Source organism: Giraffa tippelskirchi, chromosome 2, assembly GCF_054371585.1.
Source record: "Giraffa tippelskirchi isolate mGirTip1 chromosome 2, T2T-mGirTip1v1.2.pri, whole genome shotgun sequence".
In the NCBI taxonomy this organism is placed as follows: domain Eukaryota; kingdom Metazoa; phylum Chordata; class Mammalia; order Artiodactyla; family Giraffidae; genus Giraffa; species Giraffa tippelskirchi.
In genome coordinates, this window is record NC_137276.1 from 109,091,793 (window position 1) to 109,106,461 (window position 14,669).

Sequence of the window (14,669 nt, forward strand, 5' to 3'; positions counted from 1 at the left end):
CAGGGGTCTTCCAGGTGCTCAGCCAGCCCTCCTTGGGTTTGTGCACCCTCAGCTCCCACTGGACGCCAGTACCCGTCACTTCCACCCCAGCAAGAACAGGCAGGCGCTCCCTAACGGCTCAGACAGCCCCTCCTCCCACTGCACTGTAGCCCCAGAACAGCCCCTGGGACTCCGGCTTCCCCGCCAGCGACGCTCCCTGATGGAAGAAAATCTAAGGCATGGTTTCCAGAAGCTGTCCCTTCCCATGCAGCTGCTGCTTCTGACCGGGTCCCTTGTCGTCCAGTCCCCTCATGCAGGGCAGCCCAGACCCCTGCATCGTGTGGGGCTCTCAACAAGGGACACAAAGTGCCCTGCAGACAAAACGTCCTGGAGGCGGCGGACGGCCTGTCCCTACAGCTGCCTTCACTTTGGAAGTTCCCTGCAGTTGACAGAAATCCATCCCATGACTGAGTCACAGCTGGCTTGGAGAAAACACATGAGCAATGCCCTCACCTTAACAAAAGTGCACCTGTCACTGAGAACACACTTGTTCCCACACCAGACTTTGGGAAAGCATTTATTAGGAGGATGGCTGCAAAGCCCACCCTCAGGGGAAGCCACACGAAGGTGGTCCTGGGAGATAGGAGGCACCCGGCCAAGACCCTCACAGCAGAGGGCACAGGGCGGTCTGCCTAGCAGCCCCTCCTGCCCCTGCTGGGTGCCGTCTGCAAGAAGAGTCCGGCTTCCCAGGAATGCAGCCCTGTGCCTGGGCTCAGCCTGGGGTTGTCCAGCAGAGGCTGCGGCTGGGAGCCCCCTTCCCAGGTTCGGGAAGACACCGCGCTTCAGCACAGGGTCCCGCTGACTTGAGGTTCACTCCGTGTCCTCCTGCAACTCCTGCTTGTGCAGGGCCTGGAGTCGGCTGACCACAGTCTGGTAGACGGTCTCTAGTCCCTCAATGTCCAGCTCTCGCAGCAGCATCAGGATGGCCGTTAGGATGTTGTTCTGGGGACACAGAGAGTCGTAGCCTGAGTGCAGTATGTGACACTGGGCCACCCACACCACACACACACACATCAGTGGAGCATAGCCTTCAGGGGGGCAGCCTTCCAGACAGACCCAGGCAGACGGAAGCCGTGGCCATGGCTGGGGTACAGTGCTCGCCGCCTGCAGGGATTCCTATGAACTGACCCACCTCCTGCTCACAGCCCTGAGGCCCAGAGAGGCTGAGTAACGGGCCCTCATCACACAGCTGGTCAGTGATGGAGCAGAGACCAGAAGCAGGTGCTCAGTAACATGTGCTCAAATGCACATGGGCTTAGTGTGTGATGGGCACACATATCCACACGACCACACCCAGTTTCCATCTGCATTTGAGCAGGGAAACGCCACTTCTACTGGGAAAATCCGGGAAAGATTTTACACAAAGGGGCTATTTGAGCTGATCCTTCGTGCGGGATGACTGGAGGGATGGCCACAAGCCAGAGCATGTGGCCCATGTGGACACGCTTGGGATGCTGGCCCCTGGCCTCTGCCCTAAAGCTCCTGTTCCCTCAAATCTCGCTAGCTCCCTGTGTCCCCAGGTCTTCCTGGCCACCAGCACTCACACTCAGAAGCTTGTGGGGGGCTGGATGCCACAGGGCCACCCAGCCTGGGTAACCACAGGTGCCATGGGGACCCCTGGAAGCAGGGCCAGATCCTTCTGTCCTCTGCTTTCAGAGCAAGCATCCTGTTTGAGCAGGTGTGATAGTCTTTTGTACGTATCTATAGCAGGCACAGAGTTGAACCAGTACCTTCAATCCCTGGTCCACTCTCCTCTGCAGAGGCCCTGGCACGGGAGTGGGGTGGGGAGCTCCTGGCCTCAGCCCAGCCGCTGGGCAGACCTGCCACCGGCAACAGTACACACCTTGGGCTCCTCCTGAAACATGTGGACAGTGTGCACAGGGACCCGGAGCTGTCCCACACAGCTGCCTCATGGAAGAGCAGGGTGTGGTCCAGGGGGCAGTGTCCCACTGGGGCGGGGCAGGGTGAGGGAGACTGGCCACAAGCCTACTGACTGCTCTCTGGACTAGCCTTTGGCCCACAGTCACACACACCGCAGCCCTGGGGGGACACCTTCTGGTGGGGACAGGGCCTCAGTGTGTCTACCTCTGTATCTCCGGTGAACTCTGTACCCATTTCAAGTTGTCCCTGCACAAATGAGGGAGGCCCCGCTGTGGCTTTGGGCAGCCCTGCTTGGACGTGGCGCCAGCCTTTGTGAGCCCACAGGGAGGTCACAGCACCCTATGAAGTGGGTCAGGCCGAGCAGGGGCTGGAGCAGGTGCTAGGGGGTCCCGGCCGCCCCCACAGACCCCAGTCCTGTTCGGACAGCCCCCTTCCCCTGTGCCCAGGTGGCGAGGTCCCCTCCAAGTTCTCCCTGCCAAAGGCCGGTTCAGGGGATGACTCTGAATCTGCCGGCAGGAGGGGGCACACAGGGAAGCTGCTGTACTGGCCAGAGGACACAGAGCGAAAAATGGCTCTGCTCTTTCAGAGTAGGGCGGCCCGTGAGCAGAGACAAGCCCAGGCACCAGCCGCAGTGACTCGAGCAGCAGAGGGAGGAAACCCTGGAGGGAGCTGGTTTTCACCGATGTACCCCCCGCCGCCCATGTGACCTACGTTCAGCCAACACCCGTGATCCTCACAGGGAAGCCTGTGGAGCCCGGGGGCCCGCTGCGTGGTCCCTGCACAGGGACACCGCCCCGCCCCCACCCCAGCTGGAGCATCCCCACTTCCGACAGCAGGCGGGAGGTCTCTTCTCAAGCAGCAACCTCTTTGGGTTGAACACTGCCACAGTGACCTTTCCACCCCAGGACCACCCTCGGCACAGCCCCCTATGCTGGGGACCCTGCCACCCACACAGGCACCCCCTCTCTGCTTGCTATGTCCAACCAGCTTAGATCTGGATGCAGACATTGGACCCAGATGGCTGGCTTCCCACCCCCTGGGACCTGGCTTTGTGTTTTACTGCAGCATCTCCAGCCGCATCCCTCAGCTCTCAGCACCCAGTGTCCATATTCTGGGAAGGGGGAAGCAGGACCACCTCCGACCAGATGGCCTCATCACACTCACCCTGCTCGTGCGACTGCTTGCGGCCTCCCACTGCGAGAATGGAGGAAACCGGTCCCGGGAGGTGGGCTTCAGGCCAAGCTGCCCCTGGCCGCTGATGGCAGGAGGACAGTGGGGCGTGAGGCCTGAGGTGACTGGAGCCCAGCCCTCACTGTCCATACAACATCTGTGGGTCCGGGCCCGGTGCCTCAGGGCACAGGGAGGGAAAGACTCCTAAAAGTGACCCTACCCATCTGCAGGGAAACCGCCACTCCAGACTCTGCTTCTGGGGGTTGGGAGCAGTGGACAGGGGGGTGGGGCAGCACGACTTCTCTCAGCCCTGTGGTCACCTCCCTCCCCCTGGAGCTCATACAGGATGGGGGCACTAGCACAAATGACATGTGAGGCCAGGACATGGAGAGGGGCCTGCAGCTGCCCCTGCCAGGCAACAGCCACGTGCCCTGCTGCCACGCCGCGGGACAGCCACATGCCCTCCTTCTATGCCGTGGGAGAGCAAGCAGGTGGCCCTCATTTGCTAGTGGATGCCTGGCCTGGGGCCCCCCTGAGAACAACGGTCTCTACTGTGTTCCCCACATGGAGTTTCTGCCCACAAACGTCCATCAGCTGAGGTGCCCTGTGGGTCAGAAAGGGTCCTTCCTTGGCCTGCACGCCCTGGCATCCCCAGGACTCCTGACCAGTGGCTCAGGTGGCCAGGGCCACAGAGCTTGCCTCCCATGCAGCCAGCCCCACACCTCTACCAGCTTACTGCCTGAGTCCACTGCTCCCCAAGAGGGCTGGTCTTGCACTTGGCACGAGCTCCCTGCCCTGGGCCTTCTCTCAGCCATGTAGCTGACACCAGGCTGGGGCCCAGAGCCAGCCCAGAAACAAGCACACACACGCCCCACCCCCAGTCCCAGAAGTGCAGTTGCGGGAGGGCCAGGGAGGCCCACGGGCCACACCTGGCCTCCTCCTTGCCGAGGCTCAGAGGATCCTGTGTCATCTCAGTGGCAGCATCCACAGTACCCAGGGTGTAGGACAGCTCGGGTGGGCCGCTCCCCAAGTCTTCTCTGCTGGGGGCCGTGACCTCCTCTCCCTCCATCAGCGCCCGGGACAGCTCTTCCTCCGTCACAGCTGGGGGGCGGTGCAGAAGCATCAGTGGCCTCACCGCACGAGTCCACCCGGCCCAGCCTGGCTGTCCCCTTGGCTCAGCGTGGTCCCCTTCGGAGAGGTGGCTCAGACCTCAGGAGGCCGGCCTCTCAGGCACCTGCGATGGGGCGGGGGGGATGTAAGGGCACCCACCCTGGTTGTCCAGCTTCTGCAGCTGCGGCAGGGTGCGCAGGACGGTCATGCGGTAGAGGTGGGGGCAGGCGCCACAGCAGGGGTTCTCGGCCAGCCAGAGCACACGCAGGCGTGGGAGGCCCTTCAGGTGGACGAGCTCCACCAGGCTGGGGATGCGGTTCTTGCGCAGGTACAGCTCGCTCAGCTGCCGGCAGCGGCTCACAGGCTCCAGGCTGGAGATGCTGTTGACGCTGCATGGACGCGGCTGTCAGTGCCGGCCCGAGGCCCCCATCCCACCATGCAGATGAGTGCTGCCGGCTGGTGCCCACCTGCTTTTGCCTTAGGGTGAAGGGCAAGGGAGCCCCCAGGCCCAAGAGAAAGCTTCACCCTCCAGTGCAGTGGGAGTGGCAGCCCCTACTCTGTTGAGGCTGCGAGGAGTCCATGTCGGGGTGGGAGCCCTCCCCCTGAAAGGACAGGGGACTGAGGACTCCATGGGACACACAAGTGAGCCCAAAACAGGCAGTAGCCAGAAAAACCCACGGTGAACCTAAGCAAGCCCACTCAAGCCCCACACGACCAAGACCTGAGCACTGCACTTCCAAACCCCATGTTCACAAAAGAATTAACTACAGAATTAAACTGAGCAAACCGGAAAGAGGAAATCACCCAGACACCAGGCAGAGACCTGCAGGTTTGAGCTGACAGAGCAGGGTCACCTCCTGCTCACCCAGATGGACCAGCCATGAATGCAGGCTCAGTTTGAGGGGGCTGGCTGACCATAAGCCTCAGACCGTGGGCCCAGACTGTCTAGGCCACTCTCCGTTGGATGCTGGACTGGGCTGGGCAGGGACGTCCTCAATCGTCCCTAGGGTCACTGCCACCACACCCGACACTGTCACTGAAGCAGCGGGACAAGGGTGCCACCATCTCAGCACAAGTGAACCCAGGCTCTGGGATCCTTGCGATGGGGGAGCCACCCAGGCCTTCGGGGTGGAGGTTTGAGGTTGAGGGCCTGAGCTGGCAGGGGCCGAGAGACCCCTCCTTGACCACTGGGCTATGGCTGCTGTTGCTACAGACCGACTGTGTCCCCAAATCCATACACTGAGATCCTGACCCCCAGTGCGGTGGTGTGAGGAGGCGGGGCCCCCATGAGTGGGGCCAGCGCCCTTATGAAACAGACCCCCAGAGCTGTCTGAACCTTCCGCCAGGTGAGGACACAGGGTGCCCTCACCAGACACTGGTCTTGGGCTTGTGGCCTCTGAACCATGAGGGACAAATGCCTGTGAAATCCCATTAGAGCAGCCAGATCTGACTAAGCCTTCCCACCCACGGGCACTGAGACCAAACCAAAACAATGTCATCGCACAGGACTGTCGCCCAGTGGCCTGGGGATGGCAGCTTAGCTGTGGGGCCCCCAGTTCCAGAAGGGCTAGGAGTCCAGGCCACAGCCCCAGGCACTGTCCCCCTTCGGGCCACAGCGATGAGAACCCCTGTGGTACGAGAGGCCTTGGGCTCAGAGGCTGGGGACTTGCCCAGAGCCCTCAGACAGCGCTTGGCAGAGACAGGGTTAAGTCCACGCCTGTTCCAAGTTTCTTACTATTTGGGGAATGAAAGGTAAGGCGTTTTTTGTCAGGTAAGGCCTTCTGGGCTCACATCCCACTGACTGTCAGCTTCATTGACAATCATGACAGGTAAGTGACAGCAGAGGCCAGGCGCCTGCACACACGGGCTGCTCCATTTTCCCCACTGCATCCACTCTTCCTCGCCCCCCACCTCTACAGTCACTGTCTTACAGCTGGGGGAGCTGAGGCACAAGGGCTGAGCTGGGCCCAGGCATGGAGAGGGGCTCCGGGCCCGCTGCTTCATTCATTCCTTCATCATGCAAGCAGGTGCCAGCCCCAGCCTGTCAGGTCAGGGCTGGGGGTGGGTGAGCACAAGGTGGGTGGCAGAAGGCACCCAGGGACCTCCGAAAGCACAAAGAACAAGCAGGCTCTCAGGAAGGACAGGGTGGCCAGTGTGACAAGGAAGGTAAGTCTCAGGACCTGCATGGGACCCAGGGCCTGGGACCCCACATGACCCCACACACAGTGTGAGTCCCGAGACCTTCTGAGCTGCCAAGCAAGGAGTTAGCCTTCATTGCAGCACTTCAATCTCCACAAGGTTTACACGTGGGGACCTGCAGAAAGCACTCCAGCATCTGCAGGGGCAGCCTCCTCCTTAGACCAGAGTGGGTGGGTCAGAGTTCAGGTCGGGAGAGTCTTCCTCTTTCCCTCACGTTCCAACTGCTCCCACCCCACCCAGAGCCCAGAGCCCCAAAGGTAGCATTTGGCTCATTCAAGGTTTCCTTAGTCTGTTAAAAGGTGTTATGACCCTGGAAGAATAACTATTAGCAAGGACAGACCCTGCAGAGCAGGGAAGTTGGCAGAGCTCCTGGCACTGATGGAACCAGGAGGGAGATAAGGCTGGCACTGGGGGCGCTGGGACAGACACACATACCCTGGGGTGGCACCCCATGACCCTGGGACAGGCGGGCAAGCTCAGGGGGAGGCCTGGGTGCCCTCCAGGAAGGAGGGCAGAGCTAAGGAGCAGCCAAGCCCTGGTGCCACCTCAGTGTGGCCTGCAGAAGCAGCCCTCCCAGACCATGGTTGGGAGTTATCAAAGGATAATCAGTTATTCAGGTTATTGACCAGCCCATGTGAGGGATCTGGACACTCTCATCTTCTAGCCCTGGTGACTTAGGAGGGGTGGCCAGCTGGGGTTTGGTACCTGAGGGTGATCACTTCCAGGCTGGGCATTTCCCGGCATATGGAGATCTACGAAAGAAAAGAACGTGACTGCAAACATCACAGGATGCTGGCATGTGACATCACACCTCTCCAGCAGCCAAAAGAACCCAGGGGGAGCTGCTGCCCACCCTCTGTCACAGGCCCAAGCAGAGGTGCCTCCCCCCTCCCCTGACCAGGAACACGCAGGGCTTTGCAGCCTGCTCCCCTCTGCAGCCCAGATGTCCCCTCTGTCTGATGGAGAGATGGCACCCTCTCCACAACTCCAACCAGCATCATTACCATCAAATGCTGCAAGCCATCGAGACGGGGCATTCCTAATTGTAGATATCCTCAACGGACAGAGAGCCTCTCTCTACTGTCCCTGACCAACAGAGCTGTTCTGATACGGAGACAGGCTCAAAACTAGACCTGAGAACACGTTAACACTGACTTAGGGGAAAAGGGCAGTGGAGCACAAGCTAGTCCATGAAGACCGTGTAACCTGCAAGGCTGATGAGCAGTGGAGCCCCAAATACGTGTGTTTCTGCCTGCCAGACAGCGGGCATGGGACCAGAGAAGGCTCCTTACATTAACAAGCTGTCTGGTCAGAATGCTTCACATTTGCAGTGGATCTGTTTTCTGTTACAGTAGTGTTTTGCTTTGTTTTTGCTGCTACAGAATCAGGCGCAACAGGCTTTTCTGGAAGGCTCCGACATTCAGCACGTCCAACTTTGCTTTTCAGGACAGGTACAGTTCAAGTTCCAAAACAGAAGTCGATAAGAATTGCTGGGCACCCCACTCTGTGTGAGCTGGATAAATTCATCCCAGGACTGGGGGGTGGGGAGGGGGGTGGAGTTGGGAAAAAACCCGAGTCACAGACACTCAGCTCCACCCAGCTCCTTTCTCTGCCCCTGCCCAGCCCTCATCTCTTCCTGCCATGGGAATAGGGGGTGAAGATGGATCTGACCAGGGAAGGGGCTAAAGTGAGGAACCTCCTTAAGGACATGAAGTCCAAGAATCTATTAAAAAAATTTTAAAAAGACCCCCTCCTCCAAGCCAAGTGCACTGCTCCTTAAAGTCAACCAAGCCCGTGGGGCCCTTCCTCAGGTGGGAGAGGTCTACATCCTGGATCAGGCCCCTCCTCTGTGAGGCCTGCTTCTCATCAGCAGAAGGATGTGTGAAGGGACTTCGGAATTAACTTGGGGCTACAAAACTTCTTTTCACAAGTGGTTCTTCCTTACTAAAGCTGCTAAAGCAACAAATGGACAGGGGCCTGGACGGGATGGGTGTGGGTCTGTCCACTTAACCCTCCTCCCAGGGATCAGAGACCATTTGGAGATGACCAGCATGGTGCTTACATCAGTGAGACGGCTGCCCCTGGGGAGAGAAGAGACATGTGCACTTTTAGTTTGTCAAAGTTGAATAAAACAACTAAAAACAAAAATTAATGACAAATGTCTACAAACTTTAAGAGTCTACAACTCTGGACTCCTCTGGTGGTACAGTGGATAAGAATCCGCCTGCCAGTGCAGGAGACGTGGGTTCCATCGCTGGTCTGGGGAGATTCCACATGTAACTAAACTTGTGCACCACAACTACAGAGCCTGTGCTCTAGAGCCCGTGAGCTGCAGCCCACGCGCCTACAGCCGGTGCTCTGCAGCAAGTGAAGCTGCCGCGATGAGAAAAGCCCACATACTGCAACTGGAGTATAGCCCCCCGCTTGCCACAAACAGAGAAAAAGCCTGCAGGTAGCAACAAAGGCCCAGTGCAGCCAAAAATTGAATACCTGAATTTTTGAAAAAGAATCTATACATGAGAGAAAAAAAAAAAAGGTGCATGATTTCAACAACAAAGTAAAAGAAAACTTTCCCAGATAACCGATAAGGTGCCCAAAATAATTTCCTGGTTGATTTTGGACAAAACGATTTGATGCTGGCGGCTGCTCTACAGACTAAGCAGTGGCAGAGGCTGCTCCGTCTAAACGACACAAAGACTTACTCGTTCTCAAGGCTGCTGTGCCCAGGGATAATTCCCTGACTAACATACATAAACAAGGGAATCTTTGTAATAGGACAAGTTCAAAGGCTGAACTTATGACTTATGAAACACACTTCAGAACGCCTGAAATGGGGTAGTTGTGCCTCCCTCCTGAGGGGAAGGCCGACTGCTCACGCAGAACAAAGGCATGCATTGTTGAAAACAAATGACAGGAATGCTGTGGCCAAAATACCAGATGTGCGGGGCAAAGAGAAAGGCTTTTAATGAGCAGGCAGATCTCACTGCAGTCAATCTGCCAGACACCAGCAGGAGGATCGTCTGCTTCTGGCTGAGTGCCACCTGAACTGTCCAGGGCACGGAGGCGCTTGGAGCCATGCTTGGAGTCTCCAGTGAACACGGGCAGACCTTTCAGGAGTTCCAGAAGCACTCCTAGTCCTTCCTTGGATCAGCTAGCCCTGGCCGCCCTGTCTTTGAGGCTACACTGACCCCACAGCACCTGTATCTCTAACCATTACCTCCTAGACAGTGAGGCCCCTGGGGACAACGCATCCCCACCCAGGGCTCAATTACAACAGTGTTTACTGAAGCATCACTTTGGAGTCTCAGTTCCCTTTCTTTGCCCTAGAAAGGGTGTTAACCACCTTGATCTCCCATCTCATCAGCAGGCTTAGCTCCCAGGACTGCTGGCAACTTCAGAAAAGACATTTCTCCACAGAGAACTGTCTGCCCCACTATAGCCATCTAGAAGCCCAAGAGCCAGTCTTCAAGGAAATTCCAATTGTCCTGTGCAAGGAGGGCAGGTTTGGAGCTGTGTGTGAAACACCACCAGTCAGGAGGGATGAAAATTCTGGAATGGTCTTGAGAAAGGCCCCCTGAGCTTATGCAACACCTCCCAGAGGCTGGGCGGACCAGACATGGTCCAGGAAGGTGAGGCCCAGGTGCCTCCCCTAGATTCCGAACCCCTCTGCATCCTCCGCAGGCGCAGGCCCCGCTCTAGAGAAGAGGTGGCGGGCAGCGGTCCCCGCTCCAGGGCGGAGGTTCTGGGCAGGGGTCTCCATTCCTAGAAAGCTCTTTCCAGCCCTGCCCCAGTGCGGGGGTCCGGGGAAGGGTTGCCGGGCAGCGGGGAGGACGCGCGGGGATGGGCTCTGGCCTCTGGTCCTCACCAGCAGTTGAGCTTCCTCACGCTGTGAAGCTCCGAGGCCTTGGCCCGGGACAGGACCATCTTCCGCGTCAGCTTCATGACGGCGGGCCGCCAAGACCCCAGACCCCCGCAGAGCTCTCAAACCTCTCGCTACTTCGGCGGGTGTTGGCCCGGCCGGCGCGCGTCTCCAAGGGGCGGGGCCCGCGTCCTGAGAGTCCATTGGTCCCCTGTGAGGGGACGGGCCGGCGCAAGTGCAGTGGGGACCCTTGGGCTTCCGCCTCGCGTCTTGGCTCCTCCCCCACCTGCTCCGACCAGCCCCTGGAGCCGCTTATCACGTCCTGAGCGTGCGCAGTGATGGTGACGCAGGGCTCTGACGTGACTCTGTGGCGACCGGATTGGAGGCGCCAGTCGGCTACGAGCGACCTCACCCGAGTCCCAAATCCTAACCCAGGTCCCCATCCCCACCCCGAACCCCGAACTCCAACCCCAGGCCCCGGTCCTCGTCCGAGTTTGGTGAGTTAGAAGTGATGGTCTCTTAACTGCCCTGAATTAGGAAGATTTGAGGTGTTGAAACGAGAAATCTAGACGAGTTCTAGGGCTGCGCTGATTCCTCTCCCTCTCAGCGTTTAAGGAAAGAAGGCAGGTGCCAAAGCTAACAGAGACCTCACAAGTAGTCAGACATTTTAGAAATCAAAGGGTTGCTTGGGCAGCAAAGTACATTAAGACAGGTGTCCGAGATCTCAGACCCCAGAGGTGACAAGACCAAACTCAGCCTCCCCTCGGATGCCTTTCCCACTGGACCCTGGTCCTGTGTTTGGCCTGTCCAGCCCAGTCTCAGCAAAGATCCTGTTGTCACCCCCACCCTGATCTCTGCTCACCCTCATTGTCTGATTTTGTTCCTCTTCCCTCCCTCACAAGTGGTATCTAATATTCTTGGCCTGACGTTTTAAGATCCTCCACCCTTGAGGTCTCCTCAGTTCAGTTAAGCTCAGTTCAGTCGCTCAGTCGTGTCCGACTCTTTGCGACCCCATGGACTGCAGCATGCCAGGCCTCCCTGTCCATCACCAACTCCTGGAGTTTACTCAAACTCATGTCCATTGAGTTGGTGATGCCATCTAGCCATCTCATCCTCTGTCGTCCCCTTCTCCTCCTGCCTTCAATCTTTCCCAGCATCAGGGTCTTTTCCAATGAGTCAATTCTTCGCATCAGGTGGCCAAAGTATTGGAGTTTCAGCTTCAGCATCAGTCCTTCCATTCAGGACTGATTTCCTTTAGGATGGACTGGTTGGATCTCCTTGCAGTCCAAGGGACTCTCAAGAGTCTTCTCCAACACCACAGTTCAAAAGCATCAATTCTTTGGTGCTCAGCTTTCTTTATAGTCCAACTCTCACATCCATACATGACTACTGGAAAAACCATAGCCTTGACTAGATAGACCTTTCTTGGCAAAGTAATGTCTCTGCTTTTTAATATGCTCTCTAGGTTGGTCTCCTAGTAACTTTTCATCCACTAGCCCCTCACTGCTCCTTTTCTGTAAATCCCCCTAGTCCTTGTTGAATTTGGAGTTGAGCCTGTTCTGTCTCTAAGTGAGATAGTCTTGAATAAAGTCTTCCTTACCCTTTTAACAAGTATCAGGATAATTTTTTTCTTTCACAAGGGTCAGAGGTGGTTTTGCCAGGGTGTCACGGCAATATCCGAAGCCCAGGGCCCTGGAGACTGGTGGAGGACTTGCCTGTACGAGGGACTCCTGGCACAACCAGGGGCCGTGATTCAGTGGGGGAGAGTGGAATTTTGCTGTAGCCCCGCTATTTTTTATTATAAAGATAATACAGGGGATTCTAAAAGAGAAAAGCATCCCCATGGTAGTTTAACTGCTGCATTTCCTATATTTCGTCCGGTGTGCTGTATTTTGCAGGGGCATGTGGTGTTGTGAACGGTTTATCAGTCAAGTCTTGGCCCAAGCCCCCTCATCCATTCCTGGGCTCTGCTGTACAGTGGGTGGGCCCAGCAACAGTCTTAAGTGAGTAGAACCAGTGTGAGGGGTTCGGGCAGAGAGCACGGCCAGCTGGAGCACAGGTGTCCTAGACCCACATGCCACCTGCACTGGTTTACTAGGCCGTGTGGCCACACGGGGGCTCCTCTGGTCAGCTGGTGAAGGATGGCTGGCTCAGTGCTAGCTGCAGGATGTCTCCCTCTGGTGGTCCCAAAGGATTCATGAAGGCCAATGCCCGCAACAGGCAGCACTTCAAGCAGGGTGCTGGCCTGGGATTTCGTTTGATCCCGCTGAAGGTGTTAGTCACTCAGTCCAGACTCTTTGCGACCCCATGGATTGTAACCTGCCCCAGGCTCCTCTGTCCATGGGATTCTCCAGGCAAGAATGCTAGACTGGGTTGCCAGTCCCTTCTCCAGGGAATCTTCCCAACCCAGGGATTGAACCTGGTCTCCTGCATTGCAGGCAGATTCTTTACCGTCTGAGCCACCAGGGAAGCCCTTGATCCCTCTAGCAGGCTAGTGAGTCAGCCTGTTACTCCTTTGTGAGTGCCGGCAGGAGACTGCAACTCCTGGATCAGAGGCAAAGGACGGTTTATTCCTCGTGGCACTGACACATATGCATCAGGGCCCCCACACCTGAGTTTCACAGGAGCGACTCGGTGGGCTCCGTGGATGCTCACTGCCCGTGCCATGGGTGCACATGATACTGAGAGGGATCAGGGAGCTGTGGACCTACCGCTTTTCCAGCCAGTAGTGAGCAATCCCCATCTTGGTCCATGGGTGACGACCCTCATGTCTCAAGGTTACCAGCTGTAGGAACAACCAAAGGAAATAGCCTTGCCACCTTGGCACACAAGCAACACCTGTAGGTGAGCAAGAGGTCCAGGGCCCTGGCTGCCACGTGGAGCGCCTGTCCCTCTGCTCTGTGTGGAGGGCAGTGTGCCGACATTGGATTGTGCATGGACTCACAGGCAGGTAGGAATGGCCTGACCCTCTGATGGTGGGGGAACCAAAAGGAGAGAGATGGAGAATCAGGGCAGGGAGGTCTGGAAGGGGTGCTGGGTGTAGGCTGCCAGGTGGAGATGCTCATACCCCACCATGAGGCCGCTGGGCACCCACCATGGACAAGGCGCTGGACAGCAGGGAGACAGCCCATTGATGGCTGTCAGTCTCTTTCCTCAGCCAGCCTGGTGCTGGCTGGTGGGTCAGACAGAGTGTGGCCATGGTGGCCGGGATGGGGGCTGAACACGGTATCATCCCTTGAAGAGACTGGGCAGTGATGCTTTCCAGCGGGATGGAAACATTTTGCGTCTGGGCTCAGCCTGTGGGACCTCAGCCAGCACCATGGTCTAGGGGCTAATTGTGGTTTGGTCCAGCAGCACAGGGTCGGTCCCACACATTGCATCAGACTAGAGGGCCCACTTCAGGAGCCCCAAGGACCTGCATGATGTGGCCCCCACCCCCTCCTCTCATCTCGTGCCACATCCCCTGGTGCACTTCCTTATGGTCCTCAAACATACGACTTGAGTTCACCTCAGGGCCTTTGCATCTGCTCTTCCCTGGATCCAGATGCCTTTCATTAATTGTTCTGGCTTGCTCCGTCACTTCCTCAGAAAGTGGATCACTTCCTCTATCCACCCTGCTGAGAAAGGCCTTCCCAGCTACCTTCCCACAAACCCTGTGACCTCCAGTTCCTGCCCTGCTGACCTCCTTAATGTTTATCATGCCCCTTGTGCTTCATGCCTTTCTCCCCCTAGACTACGGGCCTAGGCTCTTCCCCCTGGAGCCCCAGCCCCTAGACATGGTCTCCCTGTAGTAAGGCTTCAGGAGGTGCCTGTGGGCTGGCTGACTGATGAACATGCAGGGTCTGCAGGTGCCTTTGATGCCAGCTCTGGCAGGTTCCCAAGTCACCACTCCCTCATCATCCACTGGGGGTGAGAAGATTTCCTTCCACACTGGATCACAAAGTCTGAAAACAGACGTGGAAACTTAGCATGGTGCTTGGCGTGGGGGGGCCCAGGCTGAGTGATCGAGCCTTTCTGCCCTCCTCCACTGACAGTGACCCTGGCTGGTGCAGAAAGCCATTGAGATGGACGGGTGGACTCTGTGGCAAAGCACAGAAAGGACTTGTAGAGAGAAGAGTGGCCTGTGTTTATTCATTTTATTCCATGTCCTGACTGTCCGGGTCATTTCCACCTCCATTCTCATCACTGTCACTGCAGACTGTATGGGCAGTCTGGTAGAACTTTCTGGAAGGGCACTCAGCCACTAGGGTGTCCACGGTCTTTACCCTCCTGGGCAGCACACCATGCCCACTTACTTCCATGGGCAATCTTTTCTGATTAGACATTTCTAGAATGGAGGCCATCTGTTGACCTGTTGAATGAAGTGATGACAATGTTGTCCCAGAACAAAGCCCACTACTCTTCATCCTCT

General features: G+C 57.3%; 2 protein-coding genes across 17 annotated transcripts in view; one reads left to right on the plus strand and one right to left on the minus strand.

Annotated features, from left to right (window-relative positions):
- Positions 1 to 543: 543 nt before the first annotated feature.
- Positions 544 to 10,425, minus strand: CFAP410 (cilia and flagella associated protein 410). Of its 15 annotated transcripts, none has more exons than XR_014076756.1 (8): positions 10,265 to 10,425; positions 8,462 to 8,480; positions 7,105 to 7,151; positions 4,360 to 4,580; positions 4,020 to 4,191; positions 3,085 to 3,175; positions 1,770 to 1,894; positions 544 to 981 (listed from the first exon to the last, which is right to left on the minus strand). XR_014076756.1 is itself a non-coding variant. In XM_081570078.1 (8 exons), the coding sequence occupies exons 4-8, from the start codon at positions 7,131 to 7,133 to the stop codon at positions 850 to 852; spliced, it is 645 nt and encodes a 214-aa protein (XP_081426204.1). In that variant the 5' UTR covers positions 7,134 to 7,151; positions 7,692 to 7,837; positions 8,462 to 8,480; positions 10,265 to 10,425; the 3' UTR covers positions 544 to 849. The 15 variants fall into 15 exon arrangements, 13 of the variants coding, with proteins under 13 accessions (XP_081426204.1, XP_081426200.1, XP_081426201.1 ...); XR_014076755.1 differs by having other exon boundaries at positions 4,360 to 4,589; XM_081570078.1 differs by lacking the exon at positions 1,770 to 1,894 and adding an exon at positions 7,692 to 7,837.
- Positions 10,426 to 10,603: 178 nt separating this feature from the next.
- The window catches only part of TRPM2 (transient receptor potential cation channel subfamily M member 2), a 58,124-nt gene continuing 54,058 nt past the window's right edge, over positions 10,604 to 14,669 (plus strand). The window contains exon 1 of one of the 2 annotated variants that reach the window (XR_014076754.1): positions 10,604 to 10,755. The gene's annotated coding sequence lies outside the window, so the exon portion shown is untranslated. The remainder of the gene's footprint in view (positions 10,756 to 14,669) is intronic. The other variant, XM_081570066.1, reaches the window with a different exon arrangement.